General features: G+C 42.8%; 1 protein-coding gene across 1 annotated transcript in view; it reads right to left on the reverse strand.

The window, feature by feature from the left end:
• Positions 1-22,453, reverse strand: part of RNF175 (ring finger protein 175) — a 54,103-nt gene that overhangs the window by 12,455 nt on the left and 19,195 nt on the right. Inside the window, 2 exon segments of the mRNA XM_065405713.1 lie at positions 1,262-1,369; positions 2,551-2,705. Coding sequence (XP_065261785.1) covers positions 1,262-1,369; positions 2,551-2,705 — 263 coding nt within the window.

Consider the following 22,453-nt stretch of genomic DNA (forward strand, 5'->3'; position numbering starts at 1 on the left):
GTGGTCTAGGAAGCCAAAGCCCTCCTGGTGACACCATCTTCGCAGCCAGGCATTCACCTCCATGATGCATCTGTCTCTGCCCGGGCCCCTACCTTTAACAGGAAGGCAGTTTTCCAAAATAGCCTCCTCATTTCATGTTTCCTTCTAAATATCAGTACTACAAACACTGTGTTCTTATCAGCAACTGTAGACCAACAAGCCACTCTGTTTCTTTACTCATTTGCATACACAGATTGGGGGAATAATGCAATAACTGCCTTGAAGGAGACTCAAATAAGGGTCTTTTGTTCTCCAGCCATTAGTGGCTGCAAGTGCTGTGGGGGTCGCATGAACTTGGGAGAAGGTAACTCCTAATATTCCTCCATATAAATTTGTATAGTTGCTTCTGAATTGGCATTGATGGACTGTGGAGGTAGCAAAATTCAGCCTTTCAATCCAAGAGCAGCCATATAGGCCAGGACTCCCTGGGAGGCCAGAAACTTCCCCCAGGAGTACACTCTCACAGATCTGGGAGCCTCCCATGAGGCCTAAGAATGCACTGCTAATTTTTGCTGACAGGGGGGACACAAGGAGAGCCTTTAAAATGAGTGCGGTTGTTGTCTCCATGAATTTGGGGGTGGAGAGGTGGGTTTGGTTAAAACCTTGATTGGATTTTGGCACAGGAAGGGGAATTTTGTAAATATCCTTAAAACAATTAATCAGTAGGGAGATGTGTAATAGTTTGTGGAATGAGTTGGGTTAAAGAGAACAGAACTGAGGGTAGGGATAAGAGTCAAAATCAAAAAGGAAAAAACCTGACAATACAATAGATCAGTAGAGCGGCAATTGGACATAGCCATATATAAAGAGGAACTACAAGATGTGTGCTAAACATCACTCTGATCACCATGCTTATATATTTTATTTCTGTCCCTTAGCCTGTGTCCCTTAAGGCCTTACTTAACAGTTAAAATAAATAGTTAAAAGTACAAACACCGGGGTGGTATGTAATTTTATTTTTCCCCCTTACAATCCAGGAATACAATATATGAAGCCACTAAAGCAGTTTAAGCATCAAGTCTCAGATTAATTGTGCAAAAAAACCTAGAGAAAATGTAAACCTGTGCCCTAAGCTATAGTTATTTGTTTGACGTGGGGAAAAGATTAGATTTCAGGTGAACGTTTTCATTGCAACCATCAAAGTTTATAAAAATTCTACATAAAAGCATATTTTGAAAGTAACAAGAGACACACAATCTGAAGATTACCTGAAGATACCTACCAAAAGAATAAATTAAATCCAAACATGGTAAACATTATAGCTAAATAACCCACAATTCCAATTGTATAACTCAGTTTATAGATAAGAAGAAACCACTTGTAGACCAACCTGTGGATCAGAGAAAAGGAAACATACTGAAGATCTCCAAAATCTCATACTGTATCATATCTTAGACTGCTACATCTTTTTACAAATTCAGTTTCTAACAAATGCAAGTTTAAAATGTCCTGTCTTTGTCTATATTCAAAATTAAACTGGGATTAAAATCCATTTGGATGGAAACTCCTTTCTTATCACAAGAAATGGGTGTATCACCACACCTGCGTATTTAACAAATTACATTGCCGAGAAGGTACCCTGGGCCTGCTCCACCAAAAGACGACTAGTGATCATTAGGATTTACTGCTGTGAGTAGTCGCTTTGAAGTAAATGGCCTTGGCTACACTGGCGCTGTACAGCGCTGCAACTTGCTGTGCTCAGGGGTGTGAAAACGCCCCCCCCCCCGAGCGCAGCGAGTACAGCGCTGTAAAGCGCGAGTGTAATCAGAGCCTGCAACGCTGCACGCTCGCTCGCAGCGCTGCAAGCTATTCCCCTCGGAGAGGTGGAGTACTTACAGTGCTGCGAGAGAGCTCTCGCAGCGCTGGCGGCGCGACTACACTCGCTGGGAAGTCCTGAGTGTAGCCAAGGCCAATGATAGTGCTGGGGGGAGGGATAGCTCAGTGGTTTGAGCATTGGCCTGCTGAACCCAGGGTTGTGAGTTCAATCCTTGAGGGGGCCACTTAGGGATCTGGGGCAAAATCAGTACTTGGTCCTGCTAGTGAAGGCAGGGGGCTGGACTCAATGATCTTTCAAGGTCCCTTCCAGTTCTAGGAGATAGGATATCTCCATTAATTTAAAAATTTAAATTTAAATGGAGCTACTCACTGTAGTAAGCACCACACTGTAGTGTTTGTAGGGTGAGGCCCATAGCTGAATACAGGAGTTAAGATACACATATATGGTGCTAACTTTAACTTTCATACTTACTCATTTACATTTCAAGTTTGATAAAGGTCACCAATCAAAAGCATACTTAGGCACCTAAATAAAAGGAGCTTGATTTCTCTAGGTGTTATTCAAACGTAGCAATGTGATTAATAAATGTCTTAATCTACAACTATTAAATTTATTAAACTTTGTGACACATGAACAGCAAATGACTGCAAGTCCAACCAAAGTATCCCCTTAACAATCCCCACCCTCCATCTTCAATTGTCCTTCAAAAGAAAGAGGACCTAAAGAATACATACCGTGGTGTTCTGCCTGAGAGGGGTTTGCGGGTACCTCTGAAGATGATGTAACTGGTAATAACTGAGAACATTCCCCACATGGACAGAAATCGCCACCAGTAAAGTTTGATGGTGAAATACAAAGGAACAACCCACATCTGCAGGAGAGTTACCAGCTGTCAGAGAAATACAGAAAGTCACTTTAAACTACTAAGAGCCTAGAGTTCTGTATTCCATCATTACTTTAATTAAAGTATATTGACAAACCAGAATAGTGACAAACCACTACAAAATATATATTGCATCATTTGTACAGCACTGACCACAATGTGGCCCTGATATTGATTTGGGCACTACTGCATTATAACTAATGATGATGATTTTTCTCTCACTTACAACACTGTAGCTCAGGAATAATTCCAATTCAGTGGATAGCTACACTGTTATAAAACTGGGGTAAAATAAATCAGAAATCAGGCCCATAATCAAAAGGCCATATCCTCCGCTGATGTCATGCCACTGAAATCAACTGATTTAAAAAAAATCAATTTACATTTAAAAGTGACTTATACGAAAGTTCATGGGCCAAAATCTCTGAAATCAACGGAGTTACATCAGTTAAGAATTTGGCCGATAAGATTTAGAGTCACTCTTAAAAGCCTCTACTGAGAGTCATGGCATTGAATTCAGTCCCAAATAAACCTGCCATAAAACACTGACAATGACTTTCTAAAAATCTCACTCAACAGCACAAACAAAATTGATTAAACTTTTTCATCTTTTTCTCAATTAATGTTGGTAAACTTAATAATTTATACTTGCTCATCTCTGCTTTTTAATTTGCCTGTGGTAATCAAATATCTATTCCAGATCCTTTACAATATGCAAACATTTTAAACCCACTGAATAGTCAGCCCTCTGATGTTGGCACTCTCCAGGACTCCTATTCATTGACCATGAATTTGGCACTGGGAAAACCTGATGGTGATAGAGATAAAGCTATAATGACTTTAATGTGTGTAAAGTTTAAGAGTTGCAGCTCCTAATCCTGTATTGGTAGGCTTTATAATAAGGTTGCTGAGAATAAAAGAAACTGTGAAGAGACTCATTTAGAATGTGGATAAATTAAAAAAAAACAATCCCCTTCCCCCAAATGTTATCTATAACAGGGTGACGGGTCACAATTTCCTTATTGGGGGGAGGGAAGGGAAGGATAGGAATCTCATCTCTTAAACCTAAAATGAAATCATGTAGTGCCCAATCTTATTCCAGCTGACATCTATCGGTGTTTTGCCATAGACTCCAATGGAAGCAGAACTGAGCCTTTCCTCTGTTACTAAGAAAAATTAGGGACTTTTTGTATTTAAAAACAAAAGGGAAATACAAACTTTCCCCTAAAAAAAAAAACCTTTAATATGAAGCAATATTTTGTTAAAATTAGTATTTAATTATCAAGGTCTTGATAAAAGATTAGGTCATTTAAAATAAATAGATGTAAAAGATAGGAACACAGCAATTCTGGATCAGACATTGATCCAGCTGGGCCTAAGCCCTGCACTTGCAGAGATCAAAGCCTACTACAAGGTGTGGGAAAGTCTGCTACTCAACTATCAAAATAATATTGCTCCTCCCATACCATGCACTGCCAGTTGCCTCTGGTGGGTCATTTGAGGGTTTGTCTGCACTGGCAATTAACAGCACTGCAACTTTCTCGCTCAGGGGTGTGAAAAAACACCCCCCCTGAGCGCAGCAAGTTGCAGCACTGTAAAGCACCAGTGTAAACAGTGCCCAAGCGCTGGGAGCCACGCCCCTCATTGAGGTGGTTTTTTTCGTGCGCTGGGTGATTCGATGAACACCAGACAGGGTGAATGCAACCTCTGCATGTCACGCAATGCAGTGTAGGATTGACATGTGATCTGCAGTAGCCAATACCTGATACTTCAAAAGAAGGCAAAAGGACTACAGAATGCTTCCCAATGTGCAGGGGGAGCAAGCATACACACTGTTACATGTACTCCTTTGTGGAGTTCAGCACCTTCTCCTCTTTAGTGGCTGGCATGAGTTATGGCTGTGCCTTCTCACTGCATTCTGCCTATCCCTTCCTGCCCCCTGTAGGGCACTGTTCATCCTCACGAGAGATGGGGGAGCAGTTCCTGGCTTTCTTTGACTGCAGGGACTGGAATTCTCACTGGCCCTCACCTAAGCCATGCCAGTTGGAAGAGGCTTCCTGCTGCCTCCCCTTCCCACTGTGCACCTGTGTAAGGGCCAGGAAGAATATGATCCTAAAGTTCTAACATGGTCACATTTTATTTTTTGACTGCTGAAAGTGGAACCTAAAATTACAGTTCATCCTCTTAAATTATCAGACCGTCAGCTACATAGGAGCAGCAACTTTCCCAGATTTGTTCAATGCTAATCATTGTTATCTAATTGGTTAGTTATAAACATTCATGTCTTAACCAATTTTAAAATTGTACTTTGAGATTTTCTTTGCTAATTCTATAAAGGAGATTGATTAGAATATAGTATTTTAATGTAATATCTTCACCAAAATTCAATCTAAAAAGAACTCATCTCTTCAAAGCTATTAAAGATACTCTTCATTGTGTTCCATACAAATCGAACTGTTAATTTTAATAGTAATTGCCACATATGAAATGTAGGAAAGTTATATCAAGTAAATAAGAGTATGAAATCATGTCATAAAGATACAAGGCCTAGTATCTGCAATATATTAATAATTCTGGAGGGTCACCAGCTGGACAACGTCATATAATAACACATCTGCATTGCTGGTAAATGGCAACTCTAGCATCTGGATCATATTATTCCAAATTTTCCTCATCCATATATCATAGCAAGAGGAATTTCCTGACAAATCAGACAGCTGCCAAAAAGTAAAATGTTTTTCTCTTTATTGTACTTTAAATGAGCACAAAAAGACCTGGAAGTGAAGTCAGCATTGGCGTCCTAGACAGCGTTCCCATTTTCTAATTATACAGATGGAACAACAATTCACACAAACACACAATGATTTTTTTAAAGATTATATTTGTACTCTGCCTCAAATTATCTTTTTTTTCTGTTATGAGTAAACAAGAACTTATACCACAAACAAATTCAGCAAAAAAAGCATTATTGTGCTATTCCTTCTATCTTAAAGCAAGTGGTGAAAAATGCATACATAAGGAAAATAACTGTTAATAATTAGATTTATTGTGACAGAATGATCTCATCAGAACTTGTTAACTTGGCAACAGAAGCCAATGGGCTTTCTAAATATCTAGTTTCTTTTGATGCAGACATATTCAAATATTTAAAACATGTGCATGAAAGCAGTAATAACTCAGCTATGTGGCATTTAAATATTAATGTAATATGCTTACATTCAATTGTATGCCAGAAATTGGCAGAGATTTCTATATTAACCAAACCAAAATGACAATATTTTCAAGTTTAGACTCATTATTTATTGGTAGAAATCAATTATTTGTTAAATATACTACTTCATTTGTCAACTGTATTCCAAATTACTCATTACATGGCAATCTTGCCACAGAGGATTTATGACTAGTAGAATAGACAACTTATATTTATATAGTCATCTATGATCAGAAGCATCTGAAATGATTTGAAGACAAATATTCCTTTTCTGTCCTACATATTTTAAAACTTTGTATTATGCCAGAAGAAAGCATTTTTCTCAACACAGCTCATATACATTAAATATTAATCAGTGGATAGCTTCCAAAAATAAGCAAACTCTATGATAAGAAGCACCTCAGTATCTGCTAGTCAGATTTTCCCTTGGGAAAAGACAGAGGGTCAAATCATTTGACAAGCTTTCTTACTATATTCTTTTTTTCAGTTGAATATTCCAGACCTGACTCTCCATTCTGTCACATCAGTTTGACATTGACTTCAGTGGAGTCAAGTCAGTGTAAAACTAGTGTAATGGAATGGAGAAACAGGCCTGCTACTTGCACACTGAACGGATCACTTTCTGAAAATCAGGCTCTTAAGATATTTTTCAGCTTGGATATGAAAAAAATGGAGGGATCCAGAATCATTACTCAACTTTGAAAATCTTGGACAACAAGTTTAATTTGTCAAGAAAACTAATCAGGATTTCATAAACTCTTATGCGTCTGACGAAGTTGGTATTCACCCACGAAAGCTTATGCTCCAATACATCTGTTAGTCTATAAGGTGCCACAGGACTCTTTGTTGCTTTTTACAGATCCAGACTAACATGGCTACCCCTCTGATAATAAACTCTTATAGTTTCCTTCAATCTGCACCTCCATAATTTGGAAGCTAATTCTTTCGGCCAACTAGCATCTACAAGAAGTACTGCAGAGAGGACTACTAAGATTTATTCCAGCATCAGGAAAACCACATTTTTTTTTCCAGGCTCACACCCAGGCTATTTTACATCTGACCATCTGGTGGCTGGCAATTTCTTCCCTCACGCCAGAATTATCCACAGCTGAATGTTGGCTGGTTTGTTACAACAAATGCTCTCACTCCTTTGACATAGGAACCTTTCCCAGCATGCTCCTCTTTCAGTTGCTGGCCCTCTAAATTCTGAATAAACCTACAGAACGCATTTTAGAAGCTGCAGGCTGTAACTACGTCCCTTGAATTCAGTAAGTATTTGGGTATTTTTCTCTTTTTAGACACACTGATGCCCTTTCCTTCCAGGTTTGATTTTTATGCTTCCTGTAGCCAGGGCCGGCTTTAGGAAGTGCGGGGCCCAATTCGAACAGTTTTGACGGGGCCCCAGCAGGGAAGACTAAAAAAAAAGCCACTTAAAAAGAACCCTTTCATTTCTTCCATGTATTATTTACTTTCCATGACTATATAAATAATAACAAAATTATATATTACATACATTGCGTCATATTTTAATTAGCTGATTTTCACTTTCATATTAGGAAAATAATTCATGTTTTGATAGTTGTACAACAGATTTTCTTCAATAATGTTTATTTTGTAAAAATTTATAAAATATTTCCTTATTAATATAAAATTGTGCCCTCCTCCCCCCCACCCCCCAGCGCCTCCCGGCCCACGGAAACAAACCCTGCTTCCCCAGCGCCGCCCCGCCAAAACAGCTGTGGGCCGAAAAGGAAGGTTTGGGGGTGGGGGGGCGGAAGAAATGGCACACATAGGGTGACCAGATCACAGCAGTAAAATAGGACCCGACCCCTCCCCGCTCGGCCCCACCATCACACCCCTCTTCACCCCCTACCCCCCCGCTGGCTTGCTGCATCCCTCCTAGTTAGTCCCCCACCAACCACTTGCCTCCTTTCACCTTCTCCCTCCCCTGCCAGAAACCCCCATGCCTGCCCCTAGAACCCCTGCTGGCTCACTGCTTGCCTCTTTGCCCACCCGCCGCTTGCCCACCCGCTCGCCACTCGCCTCGCCGCTCGCCCCCCCCCAAGTATAAAGCCTCATTCAAAGACCCAAGGGTCACTATATTACTGCACACAGCAGTCAATCAGTGCAGTTGTAGATAAATCTCTGCATTATGCATTTTTGTATAACTTTTATATGACTTTGTATTGAACCTTGATAATGTTATAGCTGGCCCCTAAGGTAGTATAATTAAGGTAAAAGAAAAATGTCTTTTTGCTAGAAGTAGAATAAGATCTTCCCCCCACTTTGTAATCAATTGACCTGTTGAATGAATGAGGTGTGAATGAGGAAGGTATGGAAGGCAGCACTTCCAGACAGCTGCAACCCTGGGAGAGGGGCTGGGAGCCAGCCAAGGAGAGCTTTGCCCAGGGCTGAGTGGGACAGAGTTTGGGTGCAGGCTCCGGGCTGGGGCACGGTGTGGGGTGCAGGATGGGTGGAGGGGTGCAGGCTCTGGGAGGGAGTGCGGAGGGGTGGGTGCAGGCTCTGAGACAGAGTTTGGGGGCCAGAGAGGGGGTGGTGGCAGTCCCCTCCCCCCCAGCACCCATCACATGTGGCTTCCTTCCTCCCCTGCTGCCCCTCACCATAGCCTCGGTGAGGGATGGGGCTGCCCCTTGCCCAGTGTTTGCAGGAGTGGTGGCTGGGGGGAAACCCAGTCAAACTTTGGTTTTACTCTTTCGTTGATGGGTCACTTTAACCCCTTACAAACCCCTTCCCACCTCTCTCACCCCCCTTTTCTACTGGGCTTGTTTGATCTTTTCGGTGGAGCCAGATGAAAACCACAATCCCCAGCGAGAGCAACAGGCTGGAAGACTAGACTGAACCCACCACCCACCCAGCCTAGTCCATCCCAGAGCCCAGGACTGAGGGCAAATGTCCCCCCACCCCCGGGCCACCTACTTCCACTCCTGGCCTCTCCTAGCGCCGCCAGAGATTCTGTGTGGCTGCATCGGGTGGGATTTCAACCGGACCCCCCCCCCCCGCTAAATTCACCCCTGTTTTGCGACCACTCTGCACCAAGAGCACCTTCCTTCCCTGCCCTAGAGCTGCTGGATGGCTATGTTAGGCCCCAAAATATGGAGTATAGAACATTGTTTGGCCAGCTTAGCCAAAGTTAGGCTAACAGTAGTTGCTGGGCCATTCCTGTCTCTCTGTGAAACATGAGGACATGCTTGCTTGGGCTTCAGAGAATGAGATAAGGGGGGGGGGGCGCATTCTTGTACCAGAAGTGCTAGGAACAGTTTGTTTGGACATATGGAAACTTGCAGTCTCCACTCTCTGTTTCTGTTCTTCATCTGTTCTTAACTCCCTCCTTTCTCCTAGTTTCTGGTGCATGACAACAAAGCTCATAAGAAGTTGCTGAGGCATCACGAATTGTTTGTAGTGTCAAAGAAGATAGATATGCATGAATATTAGAAGCTTTCTAACTAATAAAGGGGGGTTGGGTTGTTTTAACTATGACGCGACGGAACTGTCTATATAACCTTACTAGTCATTGTAATCGGGGCTGGTTCTCAGTGGAGACGGGCCGCTCTCAATTGTTGTGTGCACTCCTCAATAAAGAGCTTGTATTGGACCTTGCTGGTGTTGCCTATCTCTCTCTGCGGTCAGACAACGAACGGTGCTGTCTGGGTTAAAAGTCCCCGACAAATTTGGTGACTTCGCCGGGACCAGACTCCGAAGCAACGCAGCGCGCATCCTCTGGCTTCGAGGAGCCTTGCCCGATAACCTGATCCCTGCGTCGGCGATAAGGCGAGTCCTGTGAACCAGCTGAAGCCCATAGAAACCCAGCAACGTCCACCTACCCGTTGAGTAGGATCCAGGTCTTCGGGGTTCGAGTCCCTGGGGAGGTCAGGTCTTCAGGGTTCGAGTCCCTGAATAAGGTAAGCGATCGCCAGGAAGGGGTTAGAGGCCCCGGGAAGGGGTTAGAGGCCCTACAGTCTAAATGGGACCATTTGGCAGTAAATGCCCGGGGGACGCCCCGTTGTCTCTGGTACTTAGAGATTGGAAGGAAATCTCTGGAACAACCGGTTTGACTAAATCTAAGATGAGAAACTTATGCCAAATTCAATGGCCCTCCTTTACTACCCATTTGTCCCCGACTAAGGACTGGCCAAGGTGCGGAACTTTTTCTGCTGACAGGATGGATTCCCTCGGGGATATTCTGGTTGATCTTAGACCGGGACAAATGGATTATTTATTTGTACGGTATAACTATAAACCAAAAGAAAAACTGCTTTCGGCCCCAGCTGGCTGTGAAAAAATATAGACAGAGGCAAACCAAAGACAATACAAGTTACAAGTGCTGAGATTACATTTGCAAAGCTTAACTGTCCAGTGAGATCCAACAGTCTGCCTTTGAGACCCTGGAGTTGGCGTGGTTTGGGGACGCTGTGAAGAAGCCACAGGCAGCCGGCCTGGACTGGAATCTCTGAAAGAGACGCCGCAGGAGACCCCAGGGTGTAAAAGAACAGCCCTCCCAAGAGTGGAAGCAAGTCAGAAATTCTGGACAAGCTGTATACAGGATAATCTCCCGTCCACCTCTCCCCCTTCTCTGGACGTTATACAAAGACGTGGCCAGTCTGGACGTACGTGTGTGAGTATGAAAGTGTGCCCATTCTCAGCCGCAGTAAGTCTGAGAACCGGAGAGGGGTTAAGCATTCCTTTCTCCATCCCGGTTGACTGGGAAGGGTGTCAGGTGGATCTACCCCAGTTGTAGCAGGACTGGGCAATATAGAAGTTGGAGAAAAGGAAAAAGTTGTGTACTTGATAACTAGAATTAAGCAATTAAGAGCATAGATCATGAACCAGGCAGCAACTCAAACCTACGCCCAGGGCAAGTTGCAAGCCTTGAGACAGGACTTCCAGACAGAAAAGGAAGCACTGGCTAAGCAAGTACCGGTCCTTCAGGGACTTGTCAAAATTTAACCATTTGTGTTTGCATATGCTGTAACAGCAGTGTGTTTGCCACCAAAAAAAAAAAAAAAATTGAATAGTTAAACGCCAATGGGCCATGCGTTTTTGCCCAGGTGGCAAGCCTCACGAGGAAGGACTCGGGTAGCCTTGTGAGTAAGAATGTTTAAGGAAAGAGACCAGGAAGGGTGGGGGCTAGTTGAGAAGCCCACCCTCCTAGCTAAATTAATAGTGGAACAAGCCGGTGCCCATGGAAGGGACGGTTCAGCAAAAAAAGCAGGATCGGGCCCAAGCAGGCAGTCAACAAATAGATTAGAAAACAGGTTGGAAACTTTAAGGGCATAGTGGAAGAAAAGGAGTAAGTAATTATAAGCATGGTAATTTCAAATCCCCAGGACAATAATTGGAATGGTAAAATCTGAGTTAATTGGGTGTCGTTTTGGGAAACAAGCAAGTGATTTAAAAAAAAAATATGCAAACCTACCAATATAGGTTGTGTTGTCTTTTTCAGATCACTGTGTGTTTAAAAGCAGGAGTTAAAAGTAAAAGGCAATCAAAAGTCTGGGAAAGTTAATTGTGTCCTTTTTTTTAAAGTAAGAATCTTTAAGCTGTGGATAGCTTTGGATCTGGAAGCAAGCCAGAAAGTATCTGTATTAATGCAAATTATCTAACTAATAAGGTAGAAGCCACTGAAACCTGGGCTGCCTATAAAACAAATACAAGGAAATATGGGGTAATTCCTCTGTTTTGCCTAAAATCAACAAGAGTATGTGTATATAAAGAAAATATTTTAAGCAAATAATCTTTCAAATCATCAGAGAAAACGGATGCCAGCTGAACAGCATTCAATGTACCATGCATTTACTGGTACAATAGGAATTATTTTTGTGTTCTATGTCCTGTCTTGTGGTGTTTGTCTTGTGGCCAGAATTGTTGTGTTTAATATTTTCATAAGACAGTCTAGTTCAAAATTAAATAAAAGGGTTAAATAAAAAAGCAGATACTTGTTTTATTCAACTTGGAATACAAAGTGTTTGGATAAATCAGGAAAAATGTGATATACTAAAGTCTAATACATTTGCTTAAGTAAAAAAAAAAAGAAACTTCATTGGTCAGATCTTTTAATTGAAAAAAAAATGTTGTTAAAATTTGCATATCAACAGTCTTTGGAAGCAAGGACATGGAAGGTTAACCCACTCCCCATATTGCACATGGGATCCTTCTGGCTACCTCAGATTTCTAGCCAGAGGGCTGGGGAGGGAGAAAAGCTATTGGACACCAAAGGTTGTACCAAGTGGACTCCTCAAAAGTGGGAGTGCTTGTCCTGGTTTGTTGCTCCAAAGCTCTGCATATAAGTTATTTTACTGGAAGGGTTTATATGGCATACATTGAATAATAAGACTAATGTACTGTATAATGGCAATGTGTATGTGTTCATTGTTGGAAAAAGGTGTATGAGTAAAGAGTGGAAGTTTCCTTTGTAGGTTAAAAGAAGCCAAGAAGGGGAGAAGAAAAAAGAACAGAACAAGTTAACTGGAAAAAATAGCTAGCAAGCTCAGTCCAAAGATAAGACGCTGGCCCCATCCAAGAACACTGCCCAGAGCTAAGACTTGGCTGACAGCCAAAAAAGGGGGGGGGCCTGAATGTGCCCAAGCAACTATGAAATCTGCAAAACACTGCCAGGCATTAATAAAATGTGTTAGGTTTCTTTTCTCACAGGTAAAGAAGCACTACTCAAAGACCATAGCAGCCCTGCCATTCATTGAAACCAGGAAACTAAGTCTACGTAAAGTCCATCAACGAAAGACTGCTTTGACTCCATGCTGGAAAGGCCCTTTCCAAGTCCTGTTAACCACCAACACTGCTGTAAAGTGCCAAGGACTGCCTACCTGGACCCATGCTTCTCACTGCAAAAAGACCCCTCCACCTCGGGAGGACTCTCCGACTGATGATCAGCCTATTACTCCTTCTAACTCTGCTGTGCCTTCTGGACAGCAGGAAAACAAAAAAAAGACAAGGTGAAGTGCTAGTAACCTCTCCCTTGTCCACTAACAGACCTACTGTGCCTTTAAATTTTCCTAAAAGAAGCAAAACCATTACAGGGTGATGTGCTAGTAACCTCTCCCCTGTATAATGCTGAACCACACTGTTTCAGAAAAAGAAAAGAAGGAACACTTGCTCCATTGAAACCACCAAAGTCCAGGGATTCCCGACTACAAAAAACATTAAGAACTGACCCTGGTGAAGAAACAAAGAATTATACACTGGCAGGAAAAAACTTGTGGGACCCATGCTTAGGAATGTGGTTTTGATTGGATTTTGGGGTTTATTCTACAGGCTGCGCCCTGTGTTTTGAATAAGTCTTTCAGCATGTATTGCCCTCCCTAATTGAATTTTAAATAACAAGTACCAAAGGCACCTTGTTGCCACTGCCCCTGCCATCTCCTCCATTACACTGTTACCCCTGTAACACATCCAAATACAGACAATGCCATATATCTGATAAAACCAACGGCCAAGGCCTTCACACTTTAGTGATTTATTTAAATATTGTTTGGAAAAAAAATATTTTTAAGGTTCAGGATATCCCATGTAAGCGAACAATTGAATAAAAAAGAATGGATCAGTGAAGATAAAAATACATGATATCACTACAAGTGAACCCCAAAAATTTGTAATTGAAATTAATGGGTTCTATAGTAAAGTAAATATGATGGCTGTTCCTGGAATTTGCACTGTGTTAAATGGGAGAGGCCCTTATTGGTATTTGGTCACCCAATTAGTAAATAATCAAACGACTACCCAAAGAGTTTGTTCTACCACTGAAAATTTTACCTGCATAGAAATTATTCCAGTGACTAATAATGTTACCTGTACCTTATTGCAATACACCCCTTCTTATGCCATTAATATCAATGCCTCCTGGAAATACATAAAGGTGTTCAACCAACAGATGTGGTATAGTACTACACCAAAGAGAGATGTATTAGGATATCAATGGACTGTGTGATTCATAGATTCATAGATTCTAGGACTGGAAGGGACCTCGAGAGGTCATCGAGTCCAGTCCCCTGCCCGCATGGCAGGACCAAATACTGTCTAGACCATCCCTGATAGACATTTATCTAACCTACTCTTAAATATCTCCAGAGATGGAGATTCCACAACCTCCCTAGGCAATTTATTCCAGTGTTTAACCACCCTGACAGTTAGGAACTTTTTCCTAATGTCCAACCTAGACCTCCCTTGCTGCAGTTTAAGCCCATTGCTTCTTGTTCTATCCTTAGAGGCTAAGGTGAACAAGTTTTCTCCCTCCTCCTTATGACACCCTTTTAGATACCTGAAAACTGCTATCATGTCCCCTCTCAGTCTTCTCTTTTCCAAACTAAACAAACCCAATTCTTTCAGCCTTCCTTCATAGGTCATGTTCTCAAGACCTTTAATCATTCTTGTTGCTCTTCTCTGGACCCTTTCCAATTTCTCCACATCTTTCTTGAAATGCGGTGCCCAGAACTGGACACAATACTCCAGCTGAGGCCTAACCAGAGCAGAGTAGAGCGGAAGAATGACTTCTCGTGTCTTGCTCACAACACACCTGTTAATACATCCCAGAATCATGTTTGCTTTTTTTGCAACAGCATCACACTGTTGACTCATATTTAGCTTGTGGTCCACTATAACCCCTAGATCCCTTTCTGCCGTACTCCTTCCTAGGCAGTCTCTTCCCATTCTGTATGTGTGAAACTGATTTTTTCTTCCTAAGTGGAGCACTTTGCATTTGTCTTTGTCAAACTTCATCCTGTTTAACTCAGACCATTTCTCCAATTTGTCCAGATCATTTTGAATTATGACCCTGTCCTCCAAAGCAGTTGCAATCCCTCCCAGTTTGGTATCATCCGCAAACTTAATAAGCGTACTTTCTATGCCAATATCTAAGTGGTTAATGAAGATATTGAACAGAGCCGGTCCCAAAACAGACCCCTGCGGAACCCCACTCGTTATGCCTTTCCAGCAGGATTGGGAACCATTAATAACAACTCTCTGAGTACGGTTATCCAGCCAGTTATGCACCCACCTTATAGTAGCCCCATCTAAATTGTATTTGCCTAGTTTATCGATAAGAATATCATGCGAGACCGTATCAAATGCCTTACTAAAGTCTAGGTATACCACATCCACAGCTTCTCCCTTATCCACAAGACTCGTTATCCTATCGAAGAAAGCTATCAGATTGGTTTGACATGATTTGTTCTTTACAAATCCATGCTGGCTGTTCCCTATCACCTTACCACCTTCCAAGTGTTTGCAGATGATTTCCTTAATTACTTGCTCCATTATCTTCCCTGGCACAGAAGTTAAACTAACTGGTCTGTAGTTTCCTGGGTTGTTTTTATTTCCCTTTTTATAGATGGGCACTATATTTGCCCTTTTCCAGTCTTTTGGAATCTCTCCTGTCTCCCATGATTTTCCAAAGATAATAGCTGGAGGCTCAGATACCTCCTCTATTAGCTCCTTGAATATTCTACGATGCATTTCATCAGGCCCTGGTGACTTGCAGGCATCTAACTTTTCTAAGTGATTTTTAACTTGTTCTTTTTTTATTTTATCTGCTAAACCTACCCCCTTCCCATTAGCATTCACTATGTTAGGCATTCCTTCAGACTTCTCGGTGAAGACCGAAACAAAGAAGCCATTAAGTATCTCTGCCATTTCCAAGTTTCCTGTTACTGTTTCTCCCTCTTCACTAAGCAGTGGGCCTACCCTGTCTTTGGTCTTCCTCTTGCTTCTAATGTATTGATAAAAAGTCTTCTTGTTTCCCTTTATTCCTGTAGCTAGTTTGAGCTCATTTTGTGCCTTTGCCTTTCTAATCTTGCCCCTGCATTCCTGTGTTGTTTGCCTATATTCATCCTTTGTAATCTGTCCTAGTTTCCATTTTTTATATGACTCCTTTTTATTTTTTAGATCATGCAAGATCTCGTGGTTAAGCCAAGGAGGTCTTTTGCCACATTTTCTATCTTTCCTAACCAGCGGAATAGCTTGCTTTTGGGCCCTTAATAGTGTCCCTTTGAAAAACTGCCAACTCTCCTCAGTTGTTTTTCCCCTCAGTCTTGATTCCCATGGGACCTTACCTATCAGCTCTCTGAGCTTACCAAAATCCGCCTTCCTGAAATCCATTGTCTCTATTTTGCTGTTCTCCCTTCTACCCTTCCTTAGAATCGCAAACTCTATGATTTCATGATCACTTTCACCCAAGCTGCCTTCTACTTTCAAATTCTCAACGAGTTCCTCCCTATTTGTTAAAATCAAGTCTAGAACAGCTTCCCCCCTAGTAGCTTTTTCAACCTTCTGAAATAAAAAGTTGTCTGCAATGCAGTCCAAGAATTTGTTGGATAGTCTGTGCCCCGCTGTGTTATTTTCCCAACATATATCTGGATAGTTGAAGTCCCCCATCACCACCAAATCTTGGGCTTTGGATGATTTTGTTAGTTGTTTAAAAAAAGCCTCATCCACCTCTTCCACCTGGTTAGGTGGCCTGTAGTAGACTCCTAGCATGACATCACCCTTGTTTTTTACCCCTTTTAGCCTAACCCAGAGACTCTCAACACTTCCATCTCCTATGTCCATCTCTACCTCAGTCCAAGTGTGTACATTTTTAATATATAAGGCAACACCTCCTCCCTTTTTCCCCTGTCTATCCTTCCTGAGCAAGCTGTATCCATCCACACCAACATTCCAATCATGTGTATTATCCCACCAAGTTTCAGTGATGCCAACAATGTCATAGTTGTATTTATTTATTAGCACTTCCAGTTCTTCCTGCTTATTACCCATACTTCTCGCATTTGTATATAGGCATCTAAGATACTGGTTTGATCTTTCCTCCCAGTTTTGTCCTGACCCTCCTTTCTCTCTGCCAATTAACACTACACTAGGGACTGTTAAATTTTTATTGCCCTTATTCAGTTTCCAGATCACCTCTACATACCCAAATTGTTCAAAAGGGGCTGCTATTAGATTAGCACAACAGAGGGCTTGGGTTATTTCCTCTAGAAAGAAGAGAGACTTGACCGGATCCCTATGGGATAGGGCCAATAGTACAGCAGCAGTTTGAAATATTTTTAAGAACCAAAAACATGATAAGAAATTGGGGCAACTAAAGAAGGCCACAAGCCTTATTTCTGGGGCACAGCTAACCCAGGTACAGGCTGGAATTGGTGAGTTACATGTTATCTCCGCCCTTAGTTCTATGACCCAGAAGTTGCTGACAGAGATGGTATTGAATATCACTGAGGCTGGGAAGGCATTGCAGTGGGATCTAGCATGTTCAGGCTTGGCCCACTGCCCTTACAGACACATCAGGAGTACCATCTGATCTGTGGCCATGGAGACATACTTGGAGACTTTCTGGGTGGAAGTGCGGACGTTCTCAATGCTCCTTCCAAGCATACGGACCGGTTGGGGGGGTGTGGGCTCCCACATACCGAATCCTGCCGGGTCCATGGGGAGGATGCATGTGGGATTGGGTAATTCACCGAGACATCTGGGAAATTAGACTACCGCCAATGCCCTGGTGGACTTGGCAACCGCACAGAGAAAACTAAGGCAGATGGTTCTCCAGAACCGCTTGGGTCTAGATATCTTACTGGCCTCTCAGGAAGAAACATGTGCACTAATTGGGCAAGAATGCTGCGTATATGTTCCTAATGTTTATAATGCCACCTGGAACAAAGCAAACCACCTCATACAAGTAGCAAAGGACCATGGAGGGGAGCGGGTTAAATCCTGGTGGAGTAACCTGTTCAATTGGATTCCAAACATAGGTGGTTGGCTCCATAATGTACTCCGAAGCGCCGTTGTAATTATATGCGGCCTGCTAGCTCTGTATGTTATGGTAAAGGTTGGATGTTGGATGGGCACCAAGCTGTGTTCTGTCCAAAAGTAATCAACTCCAAGCTCACCACTCATAGCAGCTAGTTGTCCCAGGAGTCCCTCCAAGGCACTCCAGGGACAAAGGGGGGATTGTTAGGCCCAAAAATATGGAGTATAGAACATTGTTTGGCCAGCTTAGCCAAAGTTAGGCTAATAGTAGTTGCTGGGCCATTCCTGTCTCTCTGTGAAACATGAGTACATGCTTGCTTGGGCTTCAAAGAATGAGATAAGGGGAGGGCCGCATTCTTGTACCAGAAGTGCTAGGAACAGTTTGTTTGGACATATGGAAACTTGCAGTCTCCACTCCCTGTTTCTGTTCTTCATCTGTTCTTAACTCCCTCCTTTCTCCTAGTTTCTGGTGCATGACAACAAAGCTCATAAGAAGTTGCTGAGGCATCACGAATTGTTTGTAGTGTCAAAGAAGATAGATATGCATGAATATTAGAAGCTTTCTAACTAATAAAGGGGGGTTGGGTTGTTTTAACTATGACGCGATGGAACTGTCTATATAACCTTACTAGTTATTGTAATCGGGGCTGGTTCTCAGTGGAGACGGGCCGCTCTCTATTGTTGTGTGCACTCCTCAATAAAGAGCTTGTATTGGACCTTGCTGGTGTTGCCTGTCTCTCTCTGCGGTCAGACAACGAACGGTGCTGTCTGGGTTAAAAGTCCCCGACAGCTAGAAAGCTGAGCTGGGTGTTTGAGCGATCCGGAATATTATCGTGCCCCCCCCCCCAAAAAAAACTTAATGTCCACACAGCTTTGGGGGGGTGATATTCCTCCCCCCCCAAAGCCGGTCTATTTTATTGTTGCAGGGCAAATGAAGGAGCCAGAGTTTAATGGAAATATTCAGCCCCTACAGTGGTCTTGCAGCAGGGGAAGCAGAGTTGATGGGAAGGGAACTGGTTTGGATAGGAGCCCCCGTCCCACTCCTTTGCAAAATAATTTGGGGAGGGGAATCAGATCACTCCGTGCCTCAGTTTCCCCTCTCTCGGGGGAGGGGGGAGAGATAAAAGTCTCAGCCTGCCGTGTTGCAGACCTTTCGCATTCTCCCCTCTTGATGTATTTGATTTCCTCCTCCAAACCTCCCTCTCTCTCTCACCTGGAATTCACAGCACTAAGTTCTGGCTCGGGGCTTTCTTCCTGGGTTACATGATCCCGAGTTTAGTTTTGAAACAGACACAGGCAGGCACAAACTCACCCTCAAACAGCAGCACCACCGAAAACCACAAAACCAACCCAATATTACACACCTATGGGGAATCACGGGGTCAAACACTCACTGACCGAAACCCCAGCAGCTGCTAAGGTGAGTGAGGTCCACTGCAGAGATTCCTGTCTCCCACCGGACCGGAAGCCCCCTAGGTGTCTCCTCCAGGTGAGTGCCGGGGAGAGGGGAGGGGAAGGCTGCAAAGCACATGTGCCTTCTCCCTCCCTCCTCACTCCTGACCTGCAACAGCCGCTGCTGCCTCTGCCTCAGCCCCCTGCCGGTCAGCATCTCTCGTTGCCTAGCAGCAACAGCTGCTGCTTCCGGGAGAGCCACAGAGCTTTGCTTCAAGCAGCCCGATCTGCGCGGGGCCCTCTTAGGGGCGGGGCCCTGTGACGGGTTGGATCACAGAAACCCCCTTGGGAGCTGCCACCCAATGTGCAAAGACTACCCCTGCTTCTGTTTTCCCTGCCAGCTCAGGACTCCAGCACCCTGTCTTGCTGAGCCAGACACTCCAGTCTGCTCTAACAAAGACTCAGGGTCTGAATCACTTGTCCTAAAGCTGTAAGTTTACCCAAAAACAGCTCACAGGAGTGTGCTTGTCTCCAGCACTCAGATGCCCAACTCCCAATGGGGTCCAAACCCAGATAAATCCGTTTTACCCTGCATAAAGCTTATGCAGAGTAAACTCATAAATTGTTCGCCCTCTATAACACTGATAGAGAGATATGCACAGTTGTTTGCTCCCCCAGGTATCAATACATACTCTGAGTAAGTTACTAAATAAAAAGTGATTTTATTAAATACAGACAGTAGGATTTAAGTAGTTCCAAGTAGTAACAGACAGAACAAAGTAAGTCACAAGCAAAATAAAATAAAATGCGCAAATCTATGCCTAATCAAACTAAATACAGATAATCTCACCCTCAGAGATGCTTCAGTAAGTTTTTCTCAGACTGGACACCTTCCAGGCCTGGGCACAATTCTTTCCCCTGGTACAGCTCTTGTTCCAGCTTAGGTGTTAGCTAGGGGATTCTCCATGATGGCTCCTCTCCCTCTCTGTTCTCTTCCACCCCTTTACATATATCTTTTGCGTAAGGCGGGAACCCTTTGTCCCTCTGGGTTTCCACCCCCCCTCACTGGAAAAGCACCAGGTTAAAGATGGATTCCAGTTCAGGTGACATGATCACAGGTCACTGCAAGACTTCATTACTCACTTGCCAGCACACACATATACAGGAAGACTCACAGGTAAATACAGCCATCTGCAGACAATGGGAGTCATCAAGATTCCAAACCATCCTTAATGGCCCACACTTTACATAATTACAATAGGCCCTCAGAGTTATGTTTTATATTTCTAGTTTTAGATACAAGAGTGGTACATTTCTACAAATAGGATGATCACACTCAGTAGATTATGAGCTTTGTAATGATACCTTACAAGAGACCTTTTGCATGAAGCATATCCCAGTTACATTATATTCACTTATATTTTTATAAAACCATATAGACTGCACAACGTCACAGGCCCAATTCAGGGGAATCGGTGGAATCGGCCTAAAGCCGGCCCTGCCTGTAGCCTATTTTCCCCCAAGTTTACCAAACAACTGGTAGATTGTCAATCCCCCTCAACTCTTTGTCTGACTCCTACCTACTACAGTCATGCAAAGATCTCATTAATGAGTCAGTCAAACAGGCATCCCGCAGAGGACATACATATCCAGCTCAGAATAAAGGAGACAGAAAGCATTTGGAGGCACCTTGGAGGGAATAAGAAGACTTAGAACAGCCTTCCATCAGAGCCTTCATACCACTAGGAATAAGAGTGCCTTTGTACCAGAGGCACCGTGGTGCCAAATGGTTATGCCAAACCAAGCCACATGTGATGATAATCTGGTTCCCTAATCTCCTAGGGAAAGGGAACACAGAAGAAGGCAGTTTCCACTCTTCCCCCCGATTACAACCACCTGCTTTTTGTCAGCAGACTAAAATTCCAAGCCTCAACTATACAGTTATTCTACTGGGGAGGGTTGTGTGGCTTGCTTCTTTATCTGACCCCCTCCCCATCGCTCATACTCCCTAAGAAGTTAGCATTTAGTCAGCAGCATCAGAAACAAAAATATTTAATTCTCTCGCATTTGTACATAGAATCTGACACACACACAAAGTATGAGTAAACTACTCAGATACAAGTTGGATGATCAAAAGCTGGGTAGCAAGCAAGTACATGAGCAACAAGAGTAGAGAGCGGTTTTCTCTTTTTAATGTGTTGGGTTTTGGGTTTTTTTTAAACTAGGATTTAGTTAAATCTCACTGATTTGGTGAGATTACAGTGATATCAGTATGAGCACACCCTATAACCATCATAACTCTCACCTGACTATATTTATATCAGGTAGTGATGCAGAGGCCTAAACCTGCCTGTATTTAGTTTTGTGATAGGTTTTGTTTTGTTTTTAACTCCAAATGTGCAGTTCCCTGTGTGTTAGTCAAGTTAATCAAGTAATTAATGCAAGTGCATTCAAAGCCTCTGTTTCTAAATGAAAGTGTTCTGATCTGAGTTGATAAATCAGTGCTGATTGGTTTCAGATGCTACATTCAGATTATTTTGTGTAAGAATCTAGCTAGTCAGTAAACTTTTATGTCCTGATCCTTGTCCCGGATATTATTATGCCTCATAAAGTGGCTCAGATTCTGTTACCCATTACACTGGTATAAATTTAGAGTGATCGAATGGATTTCAATATTGTTGCAAAGTTATCGTTAAAGAGGAAGTGAATTCTTTAAGGTGATGAGACTAAAAGGGTTTACCAGTGGTGTGAATGACATCTCTTGTTTCTTTCTGTAGTTGTCTAATGCACAAGCATTTTAAAATGTTGTGTTCAAGTTAGTTCACAGATTCCCTGTGATTCACAGAAATATCCTAAACAGGATGTTTATGTGGCCAGTGATCAGACATGCCTACCCCGTGGGAAAAAAATGCAGAAATTGGGCTTGTTTTTGGCTTAATTGGCTTGTGAGTTGCTTGTTGGCTAGTTTTTGACTTGTAGCTTGTTGTAGTTTGTTGCTTTTTTTTTTTATCGGATCCCAGCAAGCAGGGGCAAGGGAGAAGAGAGCCAGGGGTGCACAGCGGGTCCACCATAGTCCCAGACTGCATGCCAGGGGGATCTAGTCACATAGAGGGTTGGGGTTCTTAGGGACTGGCTTGTTTTGGCCTTGTTTTGAAATGGGATTAGCTTGATTTTTGGTTTATTGTGTAAGTCGGGGTGTTTATTTACCACGTGAAAGTTAGCAACTGTGCCACTGAGGAGGCCAATTTAAAAATTAGGTAATATATGCCCGGACTTGCCATATGGGTGTAGAGCTATTTTTTTCACAAACTACAAGATATATTAATGAAAAATTCTCTGAAGTTATCTAATGTGGAATTAATGCTCTGCACTATCCGCTGTT

The sequence above is a fragment of the Emys orbicularis genome, chromosome 5 (genome assembly GCF_028017835.1).
Source record: "Emys orbicularis isolate rEmyOrb1 chromosome 5, rEmyOrb1.hap1, whole genome shotgun sequence".
Lineage (NCBI taxonomy): Eukaryota > Metazoa > Chordata > Testudines > Emydidae > Emys > Emys orbicularis.